Source organism: Atractosteus spatula, chromosome 7 (assembly GCF_055471065.1).
Source record: "Atractosteus spatula isolate fAtrSpa1 chromosome 7, fAtrSpa1.hap1, whole genome shotgun sequence".
Classification (NCBI taxonomy): Eukaryota; Metazoa; Chordata; class Actinopteri; order Semionotiformes; family Lepisosteidae; genus Atractosteus; species Atractosteus spatula.
The window spans coordinates 8,588,581-8,610,953 of NC_142712.1; the positions used below are offsets into that span (position 1 = coordinate 8,588,581).

General features: G+C 36.0%; 1 protein-coding gene across 1 annotated transcript in view; it reads left to right on the top strand.

The window, feature by feature from the left end:
- Positions 1–22,373, top strand: part of cntn5 (contactin 5) — a 197,733-nt gene that overhangs the window by 143,411 nt on the left and 31,949 nt on the right. Inside the window, exons 8-12 of the mRNA XM_088920592.1 lie at positions 467–569; positions 10,074–10,255; positions 13,349–13,485; positions 13,884–14,013; positions 18,458–18,608. Of these exons, the coding sequence (XP_088776718.1) occupies positions 467–569; positions 10,074–10,255; positions 13,349–13,485; positions 13,884–14,013; positions 18,458–18,608 (703 nt within the window). The remainder of the gene's footprint in view (positions 1–466; positions 570–10,073; positions 10,256–13,348; positions 13,486–13,883; positions 14,014–18,457; positions 18,609–22,373) is intronic.

Genomic DNA, 22,373 nt, shown 5'->3' on the forward strand with positions numbered 1-22,373 from the left:
GAGTATCTCTTAACACACATTATTAATGAGCTTGTGTTCATCTGAGCCAATGGTAAGAGACAACAAGATGGAATTCTCAGAGTCAGCAGACGCAGATAGTGTGAATAACAGGCAGGCTCATTAGCTGAATGATTTAGTGTGATATAACTGCCAGCCAGAAGAGTTGTGCCTCTGCAGGCTTTTTGACACCACAGTACTCCAGGTGCTGCATATCGTATACCACAGCAGTTTGTGTTGTACACTATCAGCTAATAATTAAAATGGTGCCTTCAGATCTGCAGAAGTGTGCAGTAGTACTATTGTGTGTAAATTGCAGGTGCTTCTAACTGTTGTAGAGCTTCATTAATCTGCATCTCAACAAAATACAGCATACTGTATGTGTATGAACCTTATCTCCACTGTACTTGTACGTGTTTTGGATTTCTAACAATTTCTTATTTATTTTTTGTTGCATTTTTATTCTCAGGTATAATGGGAGAGTATGAGCCAAAAATCGAGGTGCATTTTCCTCTCATAGCTACTGCTGCCAAAGGAGTAACAGTGAAATTGGAGTGCTTTGCACTGGGAAAGTAAGTATGCAGAAAAATGTTCTCTTGTGGGGAAAAAAAAAACACCTGAAGTAAGACTTGCCAAAAAAATAGCAAAAACAGCAGCTCATACAAAAGAAACCTCTTGCTTTTTAATAAAGATGTTTGTCCCTGCAACTCTAGCCCATTATCTACTTTAATTTGATTTTTTTTTCTGTCTGGAAAATCTTCAGGAGAGAATAGGACAATTTTATTCTCGTGTTGATTTGTATTGTGCTGTTATTAAATGAACTTCCAAAGGCACTGAACATTGTAACAAGTGTGGTACAAGTCAGGTCCTTCTAGGAAAAGAAAGGAGAACAAATTTGGTGCTTGGGAAAAGAACCTTCTGATAATAGTAGCATAGATAAAGAAGCAGACACTGAAAAAAGCTGAGATTTAGCAGCAGAATATTGCATGCTTTTTGGGGGTCAGTTGCCAGCAAACCTGGCATGTGCTATTACTATACATTCAGTCATGTATATATTCTCTGGAATTTTTCTAGCAGCCTTTTTTTCCCATGGATACCAGCATTTGATGATATTGCCCCTCCTAATAATGTGTAGTGGGGGTGCAATTAATATGCTCTTTGAAAAGATTTGCACTAATTAAAGTCCGCCATTGAATGATGATCTTTTGAATACATCTGCTCCCAACCTGTCATAACCTCACACAATGTTATCCAACATGTCATTGACAAAAGTCCATTCTGGCTTGAGGACTGGTGCTATATGTGATCAGCGTTATCAGTACATGCGAGGTGGCAGGTCATTGTGTCATATGGCCTTGACATCCTATCATAGCTGTCTAATTGTGGCTTGAGGATCCTTTAGCTGGTAACTGGAGAAGGGAACCATTTAGTGCTGATATTGTTTTGTGATTTACCCTGGGTTACATAATTTCAAAGAAAGAAAAATGTATTCACACCAAAGAAAAAGGTGACTCAGACACATGCTGAATGATAGGATTAGACATGTAACGCTGCTCTGAAGAGGTGAAAAGGATCCAATGCAGATGCAGGAGTCGTGGGGAGGTAGTAAGCGAACAATCCAAAACGTGAGACAGAATCGAGGCCGAAAATAGAGAGCGGTAGTAAATCCGGTATAGACACTGATAGCAAACAATCCGATGGGCAAGGCGAGATCCGTAGTCCGAAGGCAAAAGGTGTAGTCCAAAATTCCAGGAAGGCAAAAAAAGGTAGAGAAACGCTAGGTAGAGCTCATGAAAAGTTAACTCAATACCGAGCGACGGGAAGCAGGTTAGAATGGTATACTGTAAATAACCCGGCGTGCCGCACGGTAGAGCAATTGCAGGTGTGTTAACTCGTGCGGCGGCGCTTGTTAATGATAACCCGCTGCTGCTGCTGATCGCTTACGAGTTGATCTCTGCTGGCTGGCGGTCGTGACAATACAGGGCTCTAGCTTCTTAATCTGATTAGTCCATTTTATTTCAGATTTACAGAAGAGCTTGCTGTGCTCTTATATGAAAATAGTTGTAGTCAGACCTCAGACCGATGTGATCCAGACTAAAACAAAACTAAGATGGTGTTCTGTAGCCTACATCATTGTGCATCATCTCTCATGAGAACTGCAATGAAAAACACTGAATTAATAACAAGTGCATGATCAAATAGGAAATACTGTTCAAACAATTTTGGAAATACACTGATTTAAATGAGGAAATTAGTCATTGTCAGCAGAAAACATCTAAAAAATCTCAGAATGCATGCATTATGCATGACCTGTAATTTCTTTTTTGGCAAAACGCAACTATTAATTGTTGAGTTAACAGATGAGGAAGATTAAAATCCTAATCTGAAATGTAATGAGTGATAATCTTTATTAATTATAAGGTAGGAAAAAATAAAAGTAAATGATTCTGCAGAGCTTTAAACCTGATTATTGTTTTATTTTAATGTATTTTGGTCACAAGAAAATCAAATCTAAAACATGATAAACCCCACAGTGACTTCATTGTTGAAAGCAATTGATAGAATGTAGCGCCTTAGGCTACAGAAGAAATTTTATCCGTGCAATAATGGTAGTAATAACTGTATATTACATTTGGATCCTTTGGTAAATCTTAAGTCATGGTCTACCAATAGAGCCCTGAAGCAATGTGTCCATCTACAAAATGGCCCCTGTTCGCTGAAGTCTCTAAATTCTCTTTATGCTTGCGTGAATCTTGTTACATCAGTGAGATTTTAGTACATTTCAGTTTGTGCATTTTCTGTGGCTTGATATCTGAATGCTTTTAATGGGGAATACTACATGCATGTACTGTATCTTATTAATAAAGATGTGAGTAAAACCATGTCTATTGAAAAATAGTCTCAGAAAGACTTCTTTCCATGCCTGAAGCCTGGACTGCAAAAACTCCCAGACATCAGAATGTTAAAAAAAAATATCATTAACAGCCAGCAGATTTTCATTAGCTTTATTCAGATGCATATCTGCATGATTTTCGTGCAGTTTTCTTTTAAGTAATGGTAATTTAAATCACGAGCTGTACATACGATATGTGCTTCATATGTTGACGCATATACTGGACAAATGTTATACAATGCATTTAATTTAACAAAGAGGTCTGGGAAATTATGATGTGTATAAGAATGTGTGCCTTTTTAAAATAATTAATGTGTCAGTGATTTATTTTAGATATGATATTACTAAAATATAATATTACTGGAAAGAGTAAGTAAGTAAGAGTAAGAGTAAGTAAGAGTAAGTAAGTACTCTTACTGGAAAGAGTAAGTAAAGGGAAAAGCAGTATAAAATATAAAATTTGATACAGTTATTAGTACTTATTAATTGTGTTTGAAACATTTTTTCTAAACCATCACTGCAACAAGCATGTCTGTTGAGTTTGTCTTTTCATATTGCATTTGCAAATTTAGTAGGTTTGTTCACAAAGAAGATTTTTCATTATGTCTCTAGTATTCAGAAAGTAATTACTAACTATTTGTAAGTATAGCATAAATGTTGTACCAAATGTTCAGAACCCACAATTTAAATATGTACTGTACAGTATATCTTGGATATATTCATTTCCTTTGACTTTATTTGTTGCTTTTTTTTCTACATGAATTATTTAGCATTAAGATCTACCTTGAAAGTAATGTGCTTCTAGTCTAGTCTTTTCTTTTTCTTTCTAAACAACTTAAATTGTTTACCTTGATTCCAAATGGGACCTGTTTGTGCTGAAAGCAATTTACAACTAATCATCCTCATTAGTGTAATGAATCATTACTTCAACTTATAGACATTAAGCTGCATATTTATTCTCCATTTTAAATTAAACAGAAAAGTGTTGGATGCTCAATAAAAAAACATAGATTGATGTGGCTCTTAACTCTCTTTTTGCACTTCCAAGCAGAATTAGGCATCCTGCCTTTGAGACTGAAGTCTGAGAATGTTATTGGCTTATATTCTTGGCTGAGTTCCCCCTTTGCTTGCAAATTAATGATTTATTAATACACCTTATTAGGAAATGTCAATCTCTCTAAGTACTGAGAATGAAGATTGAATTGGGGTCATTCTCAACCTGTCTATCAATCTGAATGACTATCCTCTAAACTTGTTGGAGACTGACAGAGCTTTGTTTAAAGAAACTGCTTAAGAGCACAAGTTGTGATAGCACAGTAATCTATTCTATAATCTAAGATTTTAATGTTTGCCCTTCAAGTCCCTAATCCTTCAATAAATTTGCAACATAAGTGTTTTCAAGGAGGCTTAAAAAATCATTTTATTCTACATTTGCAGTTAGTGAGTGAAATCTCTTGCTGATGCAGAAACAGTTGACATAAATACTCTGAACAGTGCTTAGGTTAAAAGTGACTGTCTGCACTTTGTTTTAAAGTAATTATTTCTTTTTTTTTATCAATGCAGGGAAGGGAAGACTATAAGGTTAAAAAACTGGTCACATTTATGTAAGCTCTAGCATTTAAGTGTATTCTACAAGTTATTGTGACTCCAAAATCAGCCTTTCTTCTTAAAAGCATGGCTCTTTTTGAAGAAGGTGGACTGCCTTGGTAAACCAGACAATAATGATCTAGTGCAGGTCTGACAAGGGCTCCCTGTAGCTTGCAGGAGACCCTGGAAATGAGCAGTTGTTTCTGGTGCCCGTCAAAGGGCTGCTCTTTTGACATGCACCCCACACACGTTATAAATCAGGATGCAGTACATTGAGAGCAATTAATACACAGACTCATGAGGCTGGAATTTATGCTGCAGTACCTGTACAAGTACTTTTAATTTATGCTGCATGTCAATGCTTGGTTTGGAATATGATTAGGAGTTTTTTGTTAACCACAAAATATTGTGGAAAAAAATACTGCTCTTCTAAATGTAAGTCGGGCATTGTCATTTGCTTATTTTGACCACTTAAACACTTAAACTATCCATAAATTAGGGCTTAACAATTTTAAAACATGTTCTTCACCTTTAAACCAATAACACCGAAAATGCAAGTATTTGTAAACCACCCATCTCCCTTTTTTACTATATAATTGTGTTTAAAAGGTCAGTGTTTTGTCGTGGTATCCTGAATGCAGGAAAAGTACAAATGTTGCAGATTAGCAAGCCTATGCAAATGGGTGTTCATAAGCCACATAGAGAACATACTGCATGCATATGAAACATCACCAAGCACAAAATAGGAGGCAAACATAGCTGTACCTAATAACACGGCCTGTGCACACCATAGTACAGGCCTTTATGCAGATGTTCACACAGAAAGATCATTTTAATAGGGGCCATGTGACTGTTTAGAAAGGAATGCAAAATTCTGGTACAGTATGTTTGCCTTTTTTAATATGACTTGGCTCTGTTTAAATGAAAGATTCACATCCCTAGTTAATTCAAATCAAGGCACAAACAGCGGGTATTAGTCATAGGGAAAAAGAGTGATGTTTGTTCAATCATGGGCACCCGATTCATACAGTAAATGTTACATATTACATTAGTATATTTCTTCTTTAACATCAGGAAATAACAAAAACTGTTTAAGTTTTTAAAACCTAGCTCAAGTGTAAAGCTGTGCAACTAGAGGATTCCAGTGCTTTAAGAGTGAGTTTTAGTTTAACGGAAAAATGTTAGCTGCAGGACATTCTTTGATTGCATGCAGTATTCTGAATGAAAGGGGATAATGACTTCTCTCTGAGGCCTGTCAGAAAATCGTAGGTGAACAATAATTGAAAAGGATTAGAGAAGACTCAAGGTATTTTAAGGCATCATTACAAGCTTATTCACATTATAAGGCCTTATTTTCAGGAGCAGAAACAAAGCCAAATTGCCCTTGAGTTTTTATTGATGAATTTACTGTTGTATTTTCTACTTACTTTGGCAAAAGAAAATATATACATTCTATCATTCCAAAGCTGCAAAAAATTGATCCTGTTTCTTATGATGCTAGTCTCCATCTAAAAAAATCTATCTACTGTACATTCTTGCCCACTCCCTTGAAATATGTCAATGTTCCAGGGACCACATGCGATATCTTAAAGTGCTTCTCCTTAACATTAAACAATGATTTTATTCCTTTTCAGTACAGGCATTTCTATATTTATGTGCTCTGAATTTGTCAAAAATATGTACCCTTTCTTTATTTAGGATAAATAAGTTCTCACCTTAACACTCTTGGCCACAGTCAGCAACAGACAAGTTGAATAACAAGTCTTCCCTTCACATTTTCTATGAAATAGCTAAACAGTAACACAAATTTAGTTTAGAAATGACTTATAGTACAGCTACACAACTTACATGAGCGAATATACTGTATGTAGCTGTTTTTCTGGCAGGGAGTAAACTGTGGAACGTTATCCCACCAATTTCCATGTGTTCTCCTGGAGAATTAGTTTTGTGATTTACTCGTTTTCTAATTACACGTCATTTTTCAGGAACATACTATATATACTGTACAGTACCATGCAAATTGAAAACAATTGTCCCCTATATTACTAAATAAATTATTATATTATTCCTTTCTCCCAAACATCAAATCATTTGAAACACACGTACAATACAAGTTTACTGAATACTAATCTATCCTAAGAGATAATTGCCTTTGAAATATAACATTTTACATTAATTTATCTTTAATTTAGCCAGAATGTCCTTGGTAACACTTTAGTAAGATTTCCCCTAGTAAAACATGTGTCACGTTCTTTTTTCCTAACCTTGAAGGGTTGTTCTAAATATACCAGCTGTTAATCTGAGTCAGGATTATGGGTAATGGAGATTCTGTCTCTTACTGCAGTGAGGCTCGGTGCACTATACACAGAATTGTTTTCACATCAATGTCATCTTGAATACTGAACTGAAGAAAAAAAAACGGATATTAGTTAGAGCTGGATACGTGATCTGTTAAAGGAAGGTTTTTTGCTATATACACGTCTTGTCTTCCTCTTTAGGAAACCTATTAGGCAAAGCTCAGTCAGATTCAATGCAAACTCTAGACAAACACTTCTTTGGGAAGTTGATTTTTTCAGGTACAACAGACGCATGTGACAGGATTACATTATCATTGTGCTGTTCAAAAATAGATTATTGTCAAGATGGCGAGACAAAACACAACCATGGACATTTTCATTGTTAGTTTCACTGCCTCGATATGCTTAATATACACTATTAAATATGTAATAATGCATCTTATACCTCTCACTTTCAGATATGCCATATTTAGACATGGCACGCATGTCAAAATTGCCATTTTCCAATACGTGGTAGCAGAAATCATGAATCATTGTGTTCCTGAAATAAGAAGCTCTGAAAGAAGATGGCACTGTTCTTATTTTATTATCCTGCAAGGTGGCATTAAGGACTTCCTGTTTATCTCTAGGGTTGGAGAAGCACAAACAATATAACTTAATCTATTAATGTACATATTTCACTTACTATGATAAATCCACTTTCACATTCAAGAAACGCCGGTGATTTTACTTCTATTATCATCATAATCCACTGACTCACTTATTCAATCTCTCTTTTCAAACTGTTGAAATCTCAATAGACTGCAAGCCCATATTTATTCTGCCTTTTTTGAAAGCGGTTGATAAGTCAGACTCTAACTGTTGTAGACCCATATACAGTACATTTTTTCTTGTCTTTCCAAGATGGAATTTAAAAATTAATAAACGCTTAACCAAAACTGCAGTCCAAAAGATCCTGAGCATGAGTGTGTTAACAGCAGCCTTAAATTTTTTTATCTTTGTTATAATTGCTCTCAACTAAAATCACATTTGTATGGCTACGGTACAGTTATAGATTTATCTAAGGCTTTTGATGCTGTGGAACACTAGGATCTTCTGAAAAGGCTGCATAATATTGATTTGAATTCCCTCACATGGTTTCAGAATTACATACAAAACCATACGCAATGTGTAAAAATTGACAAATTTGTTTCAGATCTTTTCCAGTTATTAAAGGAGTCCACCATGGTTCTGTGAAGTGGCCTACACTTTTCCCCATCAATATTATCAAAGTAGCACAGACAACTGGTAACTTGCATATCCACCTCTGTACTGAGAACACCATTTTATTCTCAGATGGTGAATTGCACACTTTCTGTGATCTGCATTTTCTGAAAAACTGTGATAAAACTAAATTCTGGCTGTAATAATAAAAATAATAATAATAACGGCCTTTCATCACAAATTATTCCAGAATTCCTTATACACAGGAGGGAAAAGCATTTCATTTACTTCAAGTGTTGCACGTGTAGGTTGCAGTGCTGGTTGCAGCGTGGTGACATCACCGCCCTCCCAACATATAACACGGACCTCAACCGCCTGGGCTGGGGGAGGTCTCCTTTAGCTCAGCTGGCCAGTTCTCTGTTGCGTGACATGGAGACCTGAGTTTGCGCCCATGTAGTGAGGGATGAACCGGCAGGGCGGAGTGGCGAAGACACGAGCCCGCGCGGAACCACGACGGTCACACACCAACCTGGTCAATGTGCACCAGCAGTCCACAGCAAATAGTTGGCAAAGAACTGAGAAATTGCTTCACCGACTGAATCAAGGATGGCACCTTAGGTAGACAGGATTCCAAAACCCCTGGAAGAAGTTTGGACACAAAACAGTGAATAGCAACCCGACTCTATCTTGGGATCTTTATTGAACAAGTAGTCAGTACTTCAGTTTAATAACAGATCCGGAAGTCACAGAGTCACTGCTCACCCTACTGGGGTACTAGTTTGAAAACTGCAGTTCATAGGGAAAGGGTGCTACCAACTGGGCCACCAACACTGCTTGCTGTAACAACCTGGTTTTCTTTTGAGGTCTCCTATTTCAGTACAAACCAAGCCCAGCCTTGCTTAACTTCTGACAACTGACAAGATCAGTCAGAATCATGCAACAGGCAGAATCAGTCTGATCAGGTGGATAGCTCTCCTGCTGCCACTGCAAGCAATAAAGTTGAAAGTGTTTTTGTCTTTATAAACTCATATTAATAAATTACAAGCTAATATCAGTCTAGGTTTGGGTTTCCTTATCACTACAAATCACGTTTCATCTACTCCTCTAGGTGTACACACTCTAATTGGCAAAACAACTAAATTTATTGTAGTTCTCTGTACTGTCCAATGATTTAAGATGCTTTTATCAAGTAGAGCAGCTGAGTGCATCATTTTAATTTGACTCTGACATTGCGAGGAACAATTTGCAGAATGAGCTGAAACTATCCAAATGTGTATCAGAGGGCGTTTTCAGTTGTAGGACTAAATGTTTACTGCTTGACACTGGCACTTGTTAACACTAACGTACCGTTATGTTATTTATATTGATTTTTCTTTTCTTTCACTGCTTTTTCAGTTCAATAATGATGTAAGGCACTTGTTCAGGTTGTCATTGCAAATGTGAGTTGGTTTTCAACTGGCTTATATGGTTAAATAAAGGATGATAGTGATTCAGTAACAAATCTGTTGAGAGGTTTGTTTTTAATTTAAAGTGTCAAAAATCTGTTCTCATACTTTATAGTGAATTGTTTTCTTTAAATAGTTTTCTTCCTGTTTTTGTTTCTCCTACAGGAGAAACCTTACCAGTATTTTGAGAAGATGTAAAAAAACTGAAAGTAGGCCACTCTTTTAGCAGAAATAGTTAATTACTGTTTTTCGGTTGCTGCAGAGACTGAGAAACTTTCATTTTGAAGTTCCAAAGCCTCTTTCTTACTGAAATTTATACTGTCAGTAATATATTGTAACAGCCCTGCCAAGCAAATATGTTCAGATGTCACAGTCCCTGCCTGACATTGGACGTATTTAAAACCTTGTCTTCTGCTACAGCTAAGTTAAAAACAGCTTCACAGCAGAAATCTAAATAACAGGCAATGAACAGAATCATTCCATTGTTCAATTACCTTTAAATGAATCTGTATTTCCATTATGACCCACTTTGTTTGTAATGCCTAGCGATATAATGAAGTACAACTGCTTTTACTATTTTCATGTGTCTATTGCCTAATTGCATCCATTAGCTGATGTTCAGTTTCTCACATTGGACCACTTTTTTCTCAGTCCAGTCCCCACAATTACATGGAGAAAGCTGAATGGCAACATCCCTAAAAAAGCACGGCTGCGGAAATCACAGGCTGTTCTGGAGATTCCCAACATTCAGCTGGAGGATTCTGGGACCTATGAATGCAAAGCTGAGAACTCCAGGGGAGGGAATGCTTTCCGGGGTCAGCTCCAGGTGTACAGTAAGTGTATATGCGCTGCTATTTTTTAAAAAGGAAATCCATTACCTGAGTTACTTTTTATTTAGTTATTTCAAGGCATTGCACTGTATTGCACGGCGGTTGCTAAAGATCTCCACCTGTGGCTGGAAGGTTGCAGGTTCATATCTTGTGGCTGGCAGAGGAATCCTACTCTGCTGGGCCCCTAAACAAGGCCCTTAACCCCAACTGTTCCAGGGGCGCCATATAAATGGCTGACCCTGCGCTCTGACCCAAGGCTTCTCTCCAGGTCTGTGTGGCTCATGGAGAGCATGGGGTGTGCGAAAAGACAAATTACTAATACAAGAAAATGTATATGGCCAATAAAGTGATCTTATCTTAGATACAGTAAATTGTAAACCATTTACTTTAATTTTTTTGTTAAATCAATTGTAATTGTACTAGTAATATGCAATCAGTTGCTTTCACCTTGCTTGTGAATTAAACAGTAAGTACCTGAGATCCCATCTTGATATGTTTTAGTGACAATAGTTAGTTGAACTAGGTTGAAGCGAGAAGAGTGGGGCTCAAGCTTGATGAATTTCACCCCATCTAATCAAAAAGTTGTAAAGACAGAAGTGGTAACATAAAATAAGACACAACTGATTTTCTCTCTATAATTCTTCAGAAATCTCAGTGGGTGATTAAAGTTTGTGCCCCCTGATAAGACTGGAAACTGTGACTGTGAACAGTCATGCATCTGTTTCAATATCTATTTTACCTATGGGTAGAAGTGCTAAACTACCTGACACCCTATAAAACGTTTTTTTTATTTTTGTTCTTTTCATTTCCCTGTATTTTTCCTGACCCCTGTCTCACTGCCACCTTTGGTGAGGATGTGTTTCTGACATTACAGGATAGCCATCCTGTATCCATGGCTCAGCTGTTGTCCATTCTAAAAGATTGTGCCAACCCTCAGGATGAAGTGTGTATTTTCCTGTCACGCGCAACAGAATATTGCTTTCCTTTTAAGACAAATGTTGTGATTCCTTGTTTTTATTGAGAACTTTTTCCAGAAAAACAGAAGCTCTGAGAGTATCAGGGATCATCAAAAGGGATGATCTATTCTAAGGACTTTATGAAGAGAGATCCCAGTAACTTAATAAATATTGTCTATTCCATGCAATCAGAGGGTATTTCAATACCACAAAACAGTATGTCAATCCTGCCTTATTTCAGATGTATTTTGTTAACTGAGGCTGTGTACTGTCATCCCTCTTTATATCAACTCTCATATATCATCAGTTTTCTGTCTTGAACAGATTTGAATCTGTCCCCCTTAATTCTGCCATCTTTATAATGCAACCTCTTCTGATCACTGCCTATTGTCTTAATTTATCTTATTGTTGTATGTTGTGTTTGTGCCAATATTAGCAACTGAGCCTCTTCTCTCTAATTGATGGATGAATGTGATTAGACATCTTATATATGACAATGCATTGTTAAATCATATGGAACCACAAGCTGAGGGAGTAGCAAAAACAGAAAATATTAAGTCAGGTGGAGTAAAACATTTTTCAGCAGTGGGTTCACAGTTCCCTGTCAGGAATACAGGGTGTGTGGTTTATATTGCTGAGTTCTGATCCAACCACCCTTTTTATAGTGCATGCAAATCTTGTAGCTTTTCACTGATTGCATGCTGCCTTTAGTATAATGATTTCATTTTACAGTTTTCTTGTAGTTTGATTACTATTATGAAGATCCTTTTCATAATGAAGGTTCACAGACCAGAGTGACCTATATAAATTGGATTCTACACAGGGCTCTCTATACATACTGTATATTTATTTTGTTTTATAATACGGACAGACTGAAACCTGATTTAGATCATATACCTACAGCAGACTTTCATTCCAAGGCCATTCACACTAATTATTTAACTAGTTCACACGTGCCTTAGGATATTATGTTTTGATATCAGGCGGACAGAGGTTTTTATCACAGGCAAGGGCAATAATTAAAATGGATTTAGCATTTGCTGAAGGTTATGTCAGTCATCCTTCTCTCTGTAAGAGCAGACTGGATGAACTGGGGACAAAAGTGGAAAAAAGCTAAATTATTAGATATGATGTGAAAATTGTACATTACTGCCATCCCACGTACAATAATTTTAACAGGTATCCACTGTCAGAGCTGAATTCTTACTTTTAATCAGTGTAGCAACATTGCTTATCCAGAGTTTTGGTTATATGACAAGATGTTTTGTGTCCACTTGTCTAGATAAAAAAAAGTTTCCAACATAAATAACTAAACTGCATTTATTTAGAAAATAAAAAGATATCTGGATTCCTATCGTCATTTCAAGCTGTAATGGATTTCCATTATCATCCCCAAAGAGGTTCTGAAGTGAACTACTGTAATAAAATTTTTGTTCCATCATGTAATGTTCTGCTATTACCGTCAGAGGTGACCTCTGTGGAATGAAAATGTCAATGGAATACAAGCTTTACACCTGCTTTTGAGTACCAGCCTGTCACTCTTGTTAAGTACGGGATTGCACATTCATGCCAATATCTGCCTGTTGCATGAAGCAGATAAGTCACAGATAAAAATTTTCATAATAATATCAAAATTCTAAATATTTAGAATCACCTCATTAGCACTTATGTGGTATAAACAGCTAACGATATTACTTTAAACCTTACATAATATTTATTTGTAAATCTAATCCAAATTAAGGAATATTTATTCACTCATTTTTCAGCTAGATTTAAAATGGAAGCTTGTGTTTCCATTTCCATTGCTTCGGTAGTGTAAATCTTCTCAGCCGTAACCTCATTACAAGGTGCATATTGTCTTTGGAAAAAAATCTGAAACGAAAAATGCACAGGTACTGTTCTGCTAACAAAATGCTGAACCACATATTGCCAAAGTTGATGTAAAATGACAATGCAAACCAAGACTAGAATTTTCTGCTGTACGCTATATTGTGGAAGAACCCAGTAGTGTGTTTTGTGTTTGATATTTTGAAATTGCGCTTAAATCGCGAATGCCTGTTTAAAAATCCAAGGTCCCAGTCAGGTAAGCAGAGTCTGCGACCTTAGCTGATAAAGGACTTTTATTGGATTTCTTTGCTAGCTTATCCCCAGTGGATCCGGATGATTAATGACACCCAGCTGGACAGTGGAGAGCAGCTCCAGTGGGAGTGCAAGGCCACAGGAAAGCCAAGACCCACTTACCGCTGGCTACACAATGGAACTCCTTTGTCTATACAGGTAAATTCTGTTTCCATTACAGTGCTCATCAGCTCTATTGCACATTACAGACTTGTCAAACACCAAGGGAGACATAGCAATAATTACTGGCACTTTGTATCTTATTAGTTAAATCACTACTAGGACAACTTAACTGGGCCCTGCTAGGAGTAGTGTTGGGTAAACATACATGCGGAGACAGCAGAAAACAAGTTAGTACATTACATTATTTCTGTCATACTTAATAATTCCTGAATAACTATGGATCAGGTGAAGGGTATACATATACAGTACAGTATGTGGACCAGAAGAGACCCACATGAAAATACTTTTGAATTGAGTTAAAAATTAAAAATCTCATTTTTCGAATGGTGTTGAAATTTTAACGAATGACGAGATGCGTTTTCATTTTGTTACAGAGCAGAATGGAGATGGTTAATGGAGAACTGATTATTCGGAATGTCAACCAGTCTGATGCTGGGATGTACCAGTGCATTGCGGAGAACAAATATGGAGCCATTTACTCTAGTGCAGAGCTGAAAATTCTAGGTATTTTTCTAATATTCACTTTTGAAATGAAAAGGCATATATGTTAATTTTCTAACCCCTGTCTCCAAACGTTGTGAAAGAGAAGGCATCTGATTCAAAAACAAATAATATACAACATTGACTAACATATTTTTTTAAATCAATGGCTCATCTTTTTTTTTCTGATCATGGAAACTCGTGTTTCAAGACCATTGTGAGCATTGCTCCTCTCCTTAACTTGAATTTAGTCCTAATGATAAGTTTTCAAAACACAGAGGACAGAATGTAAAGGACAAATAAATACAGCTGCTATCTCAGTTGTTTTGTGAGGCTATATTTGTGACTAGTATTTGTTGTTAGTGTTCTTGCATGTTGTAAGTGACTCTCTTGGATTCTCCTAGATTACCTTCATTCCAAGTGGTAAGAGTCTCAGATAAAGTCAAGTCATTGTATACATCGCAAACTAATTGATTTGCATTTATTATTGTCGATCAGGTTTAAGGGATTGACCATCCAGTTTTGCATGTTTTCCAGACACTACGTGTTATCCAATTCTATACCTTACTCAAATTGCTTATGCTATTTAAGCAGTGCACCTAGCCTGTGTAGAATAAAGCATTGCTGATACAACAGACCATTTAGACTTCATATTTTTTATGTTGCTAGGTGTTTTTGAACGAGTCATCCGCTGTTTGTTTCATGCATATAAAAAGGAGTCACTCACCCCTGTGTGCCATGTGTGGCTGAAAGCAAAGGAGGATAAAAGAATTCAGAGACAGCTGAACAAAACCGTGGGTCTGCTGATTTTCTGATCCATCATTCGTCTTGTAACCAAAGTGCCACTGTGTATTGCTAATAGAATTAAAGAATAACACTTTTAATGAGATGTCTCCTTGAATAGGGCATCATAGACTAGAGGGGAATTCTGAGTTTTGGTTATATCCATGAGAAGGACAAATGAAGAGGGAGGGGGTGTGCTTTAGGGTAAAGAACTGAAGCTTGAAAACTAAGGGGAAAGAAAGGAAACAGTGCAGGAGATTAGTAAAAACAGCTACTGTATATATATATGATTCGTGTGGCTCCACATCTGATGAGCAAAGCACGCTCTTAAGCAAGCGTAAAAGATTGTGCCATAAACATCGCTTCCAGTAATACACAGGCCTACAGATTTACTCTGTTCATTTCTCTCCTTGTCACTTTAATTTTTCTGACAGATATCTTAGTCAATACAGTCTTCTCTGTCCTTGAAAATTTTTGTTTGCGGGGGGGTTATAAACTCCTTTTATTGTTGATAAGTTTTTTAACAGTCTGAAATGTGAACAATATCTACACTCATTGTACTGGTAAGTAGCAAATACATCACAGATATTTTAATGCTTTATTTTTATTAGATTTTCAGGAGGGATGAATGGTATATATTATTTTTTCAATAAGACTAAAACAAACAACAGCTTGGCAAATGTTTTTACCTTTATTAATTCAGCATCATTAAAATCATCCAAATTAACAAAGAATACTATAAATCATTTGATTGGGTTTTTGCCAAATTAACTTGAACTACAGATTTTACATATGTCACTTTAGGACTTTACATCAGTGTAGCTTCCACACACATCTGTGACAGGTGTTAGCCACACAAGATAAGAAAGATTTAATTGCATTTTTTCCTCTCCTAAAAATACACATAAATAAATACACATACAATTGCACTTTACTGAGATACTGTAAAAAAATCAGTTCCAAAGATTAAACGACCATTACCATTACCATTATTATGGTCCTACAACTAAAATTAGTGTGTGTTCTTTTGCTATATACATTTTAAATACATTTATAAAGTGGAGTTCAGGTTTTGTCTACCAAAAACAGAGGCCAAGGATAGAATTTTACTAAGTTTCATCCACATTAAGATAAATGATTGTTTTCAGTGTTATCCCTACCACAGAGTGATTGACCATTCTTAGTTCTTTTAAAACTCTGACCTCTGCAACGACTAAAATATGCACAGGATTTAATGTAATGCCAAGTCACATGGTTATTTCAAGATGGAGACATGCATTGAATTTGCTGGAGGCTTAGCCACACCTTCTGGCCTCTCTGTCACTGTAGCCATACAGAACATGACAACAGATCTTCAGAGGTGAAGGATTTGAGTCTCCACTAATTTAGCCCTCTGAGCTGACTACTGATGTCTGTATTATAATAGCATTTTCTACTGCACCACAGCTTATTTGAAAACAAAAATCACCAGAAATAGTTGAATTTTATCATATTCACATTACACATTGATCCTTTTATAACTGACACTTGATTGCATTACAGTACTCCTTCAAAGAGCTGTCTTAAAATATCCAAATTGAACCAATTAAAACGACTTCCAAATAAGTCAACAAATCATAAAAAAACATTATTTAAGAAATAAGTTACATACTGCATATACAAGTTGAATTTTATCATTTTCATTTCATAGATATACAAATTTGACACCGTAACATTGGGTGTGATGAAATAGATATTCATAAAGGAATTATTATACTGTACTTGTACTTGTTTGTATGTAGACATTCAGAAACACATTACTATACCTGTACATATTGCACTTGTAGGCCCACGCAAACAAATTCCTCAAATACAAATAACCATGGTTTTTTGCCAAAAGCTCTGGAATTGTTTTTACAATATACAGTATTTGGTCTGTATTATATTATATTGAATCCTATACAGTACATTGGCTTCCTTCAAGACACTGCAACATCTTGGTTCAACTACCAAACAAATTAGCTGGGCTAAATGGCCTCATTTGTAACTGCTTTATGTTCTTACAGTATGTATTAGAAAATGTTTTAAAAAGTCATACATTTGCATGTCTAAATATGCACATTGTTATAACGTTGTTAAATGAAGGAATGGTATATCCTGTAGTAACATAATGATTAATCATTACTTAATTTGCTTAAGGAGTTGTGTCTGTTTTATAATTATGAAACATGGCTGTTGTTAACTGCAAATGCAATACTTGCTAATGACCTCTAGAAAACATCACTCAACTTTGACTAACCAGGACTGACAAAGCCTTGTGGCATAACTGAGTCCTCAAACGTCTATGCTTGATATGCACAGTGAATTCAATTTTGACTGCATGTCATAGGTTGTTTCAAGACTTTTTGATGCAGCATAAATGATGTTCAGTTGCTCTTGTTGATTTGTGATTGCAGAAAAGTCTGGGTAAATAACATATATTAATGTATAAGGCACATAATGATGCCTCCTACTTATTAAGAACAAAAAACTGAAAGGAATGCCCTTGAAAAGTAATTCAAAGGCAGAATAACACCACTGTATTATTATTATTTATTTTTCAAATAAGCAACTAATCAGAGCAATAAAAGCTGAATGAATACCTTCACATAAAATTACTTGGATTCACTAAAGCGTGCTAAGAAATAAATGGCAGTGTCTCGTTGTTTAATTTTTCTTTGCCAGTCTGTAATGAACCATTTCATTTCATTTAGCCTCTTGTAGTTTGCAAGTAAAAAAAAAAACAACACTAATATAGAAAACTGCATTTCCATATACTTTTCAAATTCAATTACTATAATGCTTCATACCCTAGAATATGCAATATAAATGTAACTGTATATAGAAAAACTAAGTCTTGCTTTTACTTTTTTAAATTAATTTTTCAGTAACATTTCGATAGATAAAGGAATAGCAGTTTTCTCCAGGAAGTTTTGGTAACCACTCTACTTATACAGTAACAGACTCCCTTTAGTTACAGAATCTAAAATGTTATACTTAGAATGCTTGCAACCATATAGGCAACATCACAGCACTGCACAAATATTTAGTGCGCATTATATTATTTTATATGCTATTCTTACCTCCTTTTGACTTTCTCGTATTACCTTATAATTAGTGAAGCTCTCATATACTTGTAAAGCTGCTAAAACAACTATATCTATGCAAGCAAGTATTACTAATAGTATTCATATTATTATTGAATCAATTAATTATTTATAATTATATTATTATACACAATCTTAGGGACACTACCTAATGCTGTAATAGATCTAAGAGACTTGGTTTAGCCTTTTTTCAATTCAGCATGTCTATTTACTGAATCGCTGACATAACTAATCTTGCCCACTTTAAAATTATTTTACTTTGAATTGATAACAATCTTCTTTGGTCTGTGGTGTTCTTGGTGTTTCTCCTTTCTTAAAATGCAATGAAAAGAAGTACATTTTCACACGAAATGCAATCAGTCACCATATTCTGTGTCTAAAGAAGTAATGATTACACTCCATCTGTTATTGAGTCTGTACGTCTCTGTGAGCCCAGATTCAATAACAGATGGGAAGTAAAATGCAAGTTTCTCTTCCAGGTTCGAATGATGATATTGTATGGAATCCATAACTGGATTTAACACTTTTTGCATGTGCTGTGCATGTGTTGCTTTTAACAGCCGCAGCTCCCAGCTTTGAGGCAGGCCCTGCAAGGCAAACAGTTATGGGTACTGTGGGTAAAGACATATTGCTGGACTGTAAACCCCAAGCATCTCCCAAGCCAAGCATTATCTGGACGAAAGGAGAACGGAAAATCCAGCCAAGCAAGAGGTACGTCATACCTGAGCACTTCAGCTGCCGCTAAGCTTAACGGCCCCAGAAATAATCCTGATCATTCTTTTGATATCATTTGGATCTTTGACTGCTGTTAAAGAGTGTGGAGTGTGTCTTCTGTTGTGGAATCCGTCTTTGACTTGTCTGGGTCTCTGTGCTCCTAAATGGTTCTGGCCATTGAACCTAACAGAAACATAGTGCATTATGCTGCTGTATAATACAGCTGTATTTTTAGACATCCCCTGAAACCATAAGGCAAACTTAATACACTTTAGCTTAATGGCACTAGATGATTGACATGTACCTCTTCTGAGTCCGGACGCAATCCATTTAATGCTTTTCTTCAAGAAAATACAAGCAACTGATTGAAATAAAAAGGATGAAGTTGTCAACATCAAGCACAGTACAGAGCGCTATGCTACTTATTTTACCTTCTAATTTTACGCAAAACCAGCTGAGACCCTGTGAGTAAATTTTACCCAGTTTTCTAAATGAGGCATGAAATGGTTGTTTTGCAAGGAAAACATGTCCAGTGACCATGAACTGATATGAAAGCATACACTCTGTGTCCAGTATCTGCAACACCAAAATAGCACCAATCATTATAAGTGTACTTGCTTGTAACTTAGTTAAGAAAAATACCTTTGGTTTATCTGCAGAATTTCAGGGACCATTCCTGTTCTTCATCAACAAGCAAGGCCAGTCAATAATCAATACTTGCGATTTTATCAGATGTACTCTGCAAATACATCCATAAAACCTTTTTTTCTGAAGAAAGTGAAGTGATAACCCTTATAGTCATAGGCTTGGGAGAAAAAAAATCCGAAGCTTATGTCAATTACTTTTGTGGTAATTGATTCTCAGTTTAATAAGATTTGACTTAAGTGGACACTGGAAAAAAAGCTGATTTTTTGTTTTCTGCAAAAAAGTTTCATAGGAGAGTAGTCTACTGCTATTAAATGTGAACTTCTTTGTTTTAGGTGTACATTTTTATGCTTTTTTGAAGGAGTCTGTTGTATAAATAGTATACAGCAGCAAGCTGTAGAAAGCTGCCTTTCTGATTTACTACCCAAATCTGATTCTATTTACCTTTTATTTTTTCCAGATTTTTTCTTGGTACAGGCCTTAGGTGCAAAATCTTGTCAATCTAATTCAATTGCAGTGATACATTTCTAAGTTTATGGTTTGATTAGATCAAAACCTTAACTCACCCACCAGCAGCAAATTAAAAACGAAAACAAAATTGCACAGCCAGTCTCCAATGTGTAAAAGCATGAAGCCTCTGGCAAACAAACACCTATCATTAAGTACTTGGTTTGTAATTTGCGACTAGCAGGTAGGAAGAACTTTTGATTTAATCTGGGCTTTAAAATTTAGTTTTCTATACTATAGCAAGTGGAAATATTTGCTGTTAGTCTGCCTTAGTTTTACCTGGAAGTTATGCTAAAACTTAAGTTATGCAGTTTGGATATTTAAATTCCAATTTGGACAATTTCACATCAAGAAGCAGATTTTTTTGCATGCTATGACTCTACACAGTCCTGGAAATGCCTCCACATGTGACAGAAGTAGTTCAACAATTGTATTTGCTTTGAGTCACCTCATCAGTAATAAACACTTCTTTGTGTTTGAGCTGACACCTCTGTGCTTGAAATTGAACTCTTGTCTGCATTCGCACTCAGTTTTGTGTTTTGTCTAATTCTGATTTCACACTTCACTTGCTTTTGAACAATCCGTGTCTCTGTGATGATCATGTACTAATTTAGCACTGACAAGGCTGTAATGGAAATTTGAATGCTTGTTATGTTTTTTTCTGTTAAAAGGAAAAAAAAAAGTCCAGGCTGTACATGAGTGGCCCTAACCTTCTCCTGAAGCTATGCTCATTTCACCAGGCTCAGTAATTTCCAATAACACACACCCACACAGTATCATGTCAAACAGTAAATAACTGATGAAAATAAATAAGAGGCAGTGGAAGAAGATGGTGGGCCAATCGTGAGTGCAGGACAAACAGAGGAACAGGTCCAGACGTCATATTAAAATATATACAGTTATAGAAATCATATACTGTATATACTATATATATTTCCTCAAAACATATAGCATGATTATTCAGGAAGATAACCAGCCACCGCTTCCATAATCTGCAATATTTAATTCTTTACTGTATGCAAGCTTGTTGCAGTAGACTGTACACTAAACTCTCTTTGTTTTCAATACAATTTGTGTGTCCATGCTATTTTCTAATAATTTGTTTTTTTATGATATTTGTTAATTGTGAGCATTTTTTCGCTTTTGAAAATGAAATTTACCCTGGTATAAAGCAATTGTCATTTAAGCTATATTTGCTCATGTTAAAGAATCAGAATTGTACCACTAATTCATTGTTAATCTTGCTAAAATATCAGTAATTTCAGACAAGCAGATAATCCAAAACATTTAGCGGCTTTGCAGAAAAGCTCATTTCCGGAATCTGCATATAATAAAAAATCTAGTAACAAACTATTATGAGGAGAAACTCTGTTCTGCAAATGCAGACGGCAAGTGCTGTTTTGTTTGACTTTGGGGTAAATTACCTAGCAAAGTTTACAGATTAACGCTGGCCATTGCTAGCTTGCAAGCTAAAATAAAGAGCAGTCCCTGTGTCAAAAATAACGGAATAAATTGCCCACAACCTTCCCTCCCCTAAAACAACAGGAGTGTGAGTTGACAGAGGATGCTCTTGGTAGCCACTGGGCATGCATGAATGAAAACAAATTCTCAGCCAAGACAAGGGGACCATCCAAGTCTCCTTAATTAAAGCAACACTTGGCTGACAACTCAGAAAAAATAATTGGCTCATAACAAAATGTATTGTCAGCTTTTAGTTTTAACTTTGTAGCTATGGGCCAAGAAAGGAGGGAAGTAACCATTTGAGCAATTAAAAATTAGGAATAAAAGGTATAATTATATATACAGTATAATTAAAAACTGCAATAAAAAGAAGGGGGACATACTTCATCCATTACTGGAGTAAAGCCACCATGTGGATGTGGCACAACATCAATGCACCCACAGTTGCACTACATAACAGAACAGGTGAGCATGTGAGGTTCCTTTTCCAGTCCACCAACTGAATGAAGGGGCATTTTTTAGGAAGGCCGGTCTGTACAAAGCCAGGTGACAGGGATTAACACTTATACTCTTACATAAAATGACATAGGACCTTTAGAGACCAAGACCAAGACCTTGTCTAATATCTTGGAAAATAGAGCACAGGAGAATATGGTTGTCATGTATTGTATTAATAATACATTAGCATGTAAGTGTTTGAAGGGGTTGAAAACTGATCAATATTAGTGGAAGTAGCTGGATCCTTACCCATTCCAAGGTCTTGTTGAATTTGATGACATGATGATAATGGCTACATCTCCTGCAAAAGCATTATTTTTTATACTTAAAAAAAAAGATGTTTAAACTGAAGTACTGCATCTATTTTAAGACAAACCAAAGCACAAGAACATATGCTGCCTTCTAAATAAAGCTTTTCTGAATCATTAGAGATCTGCATCGCAGTGAAACTTGGGCTGCAAAGCCACCTGTCTAGTCAAAGTCCCTGATTCAGCTCTACTGGTTTCAGTTTAAAATACTGTCAAAATCTGAACATTTGCCCCAGGCAGGGAATAAAGGCAGGATAAGCTTTGGATGTCCAACACAGGAAGACACACAGGGTTAAGAATCTATCGTTTAGCAAGTATTTCTTATTCTCTGCCTTTACTTGCG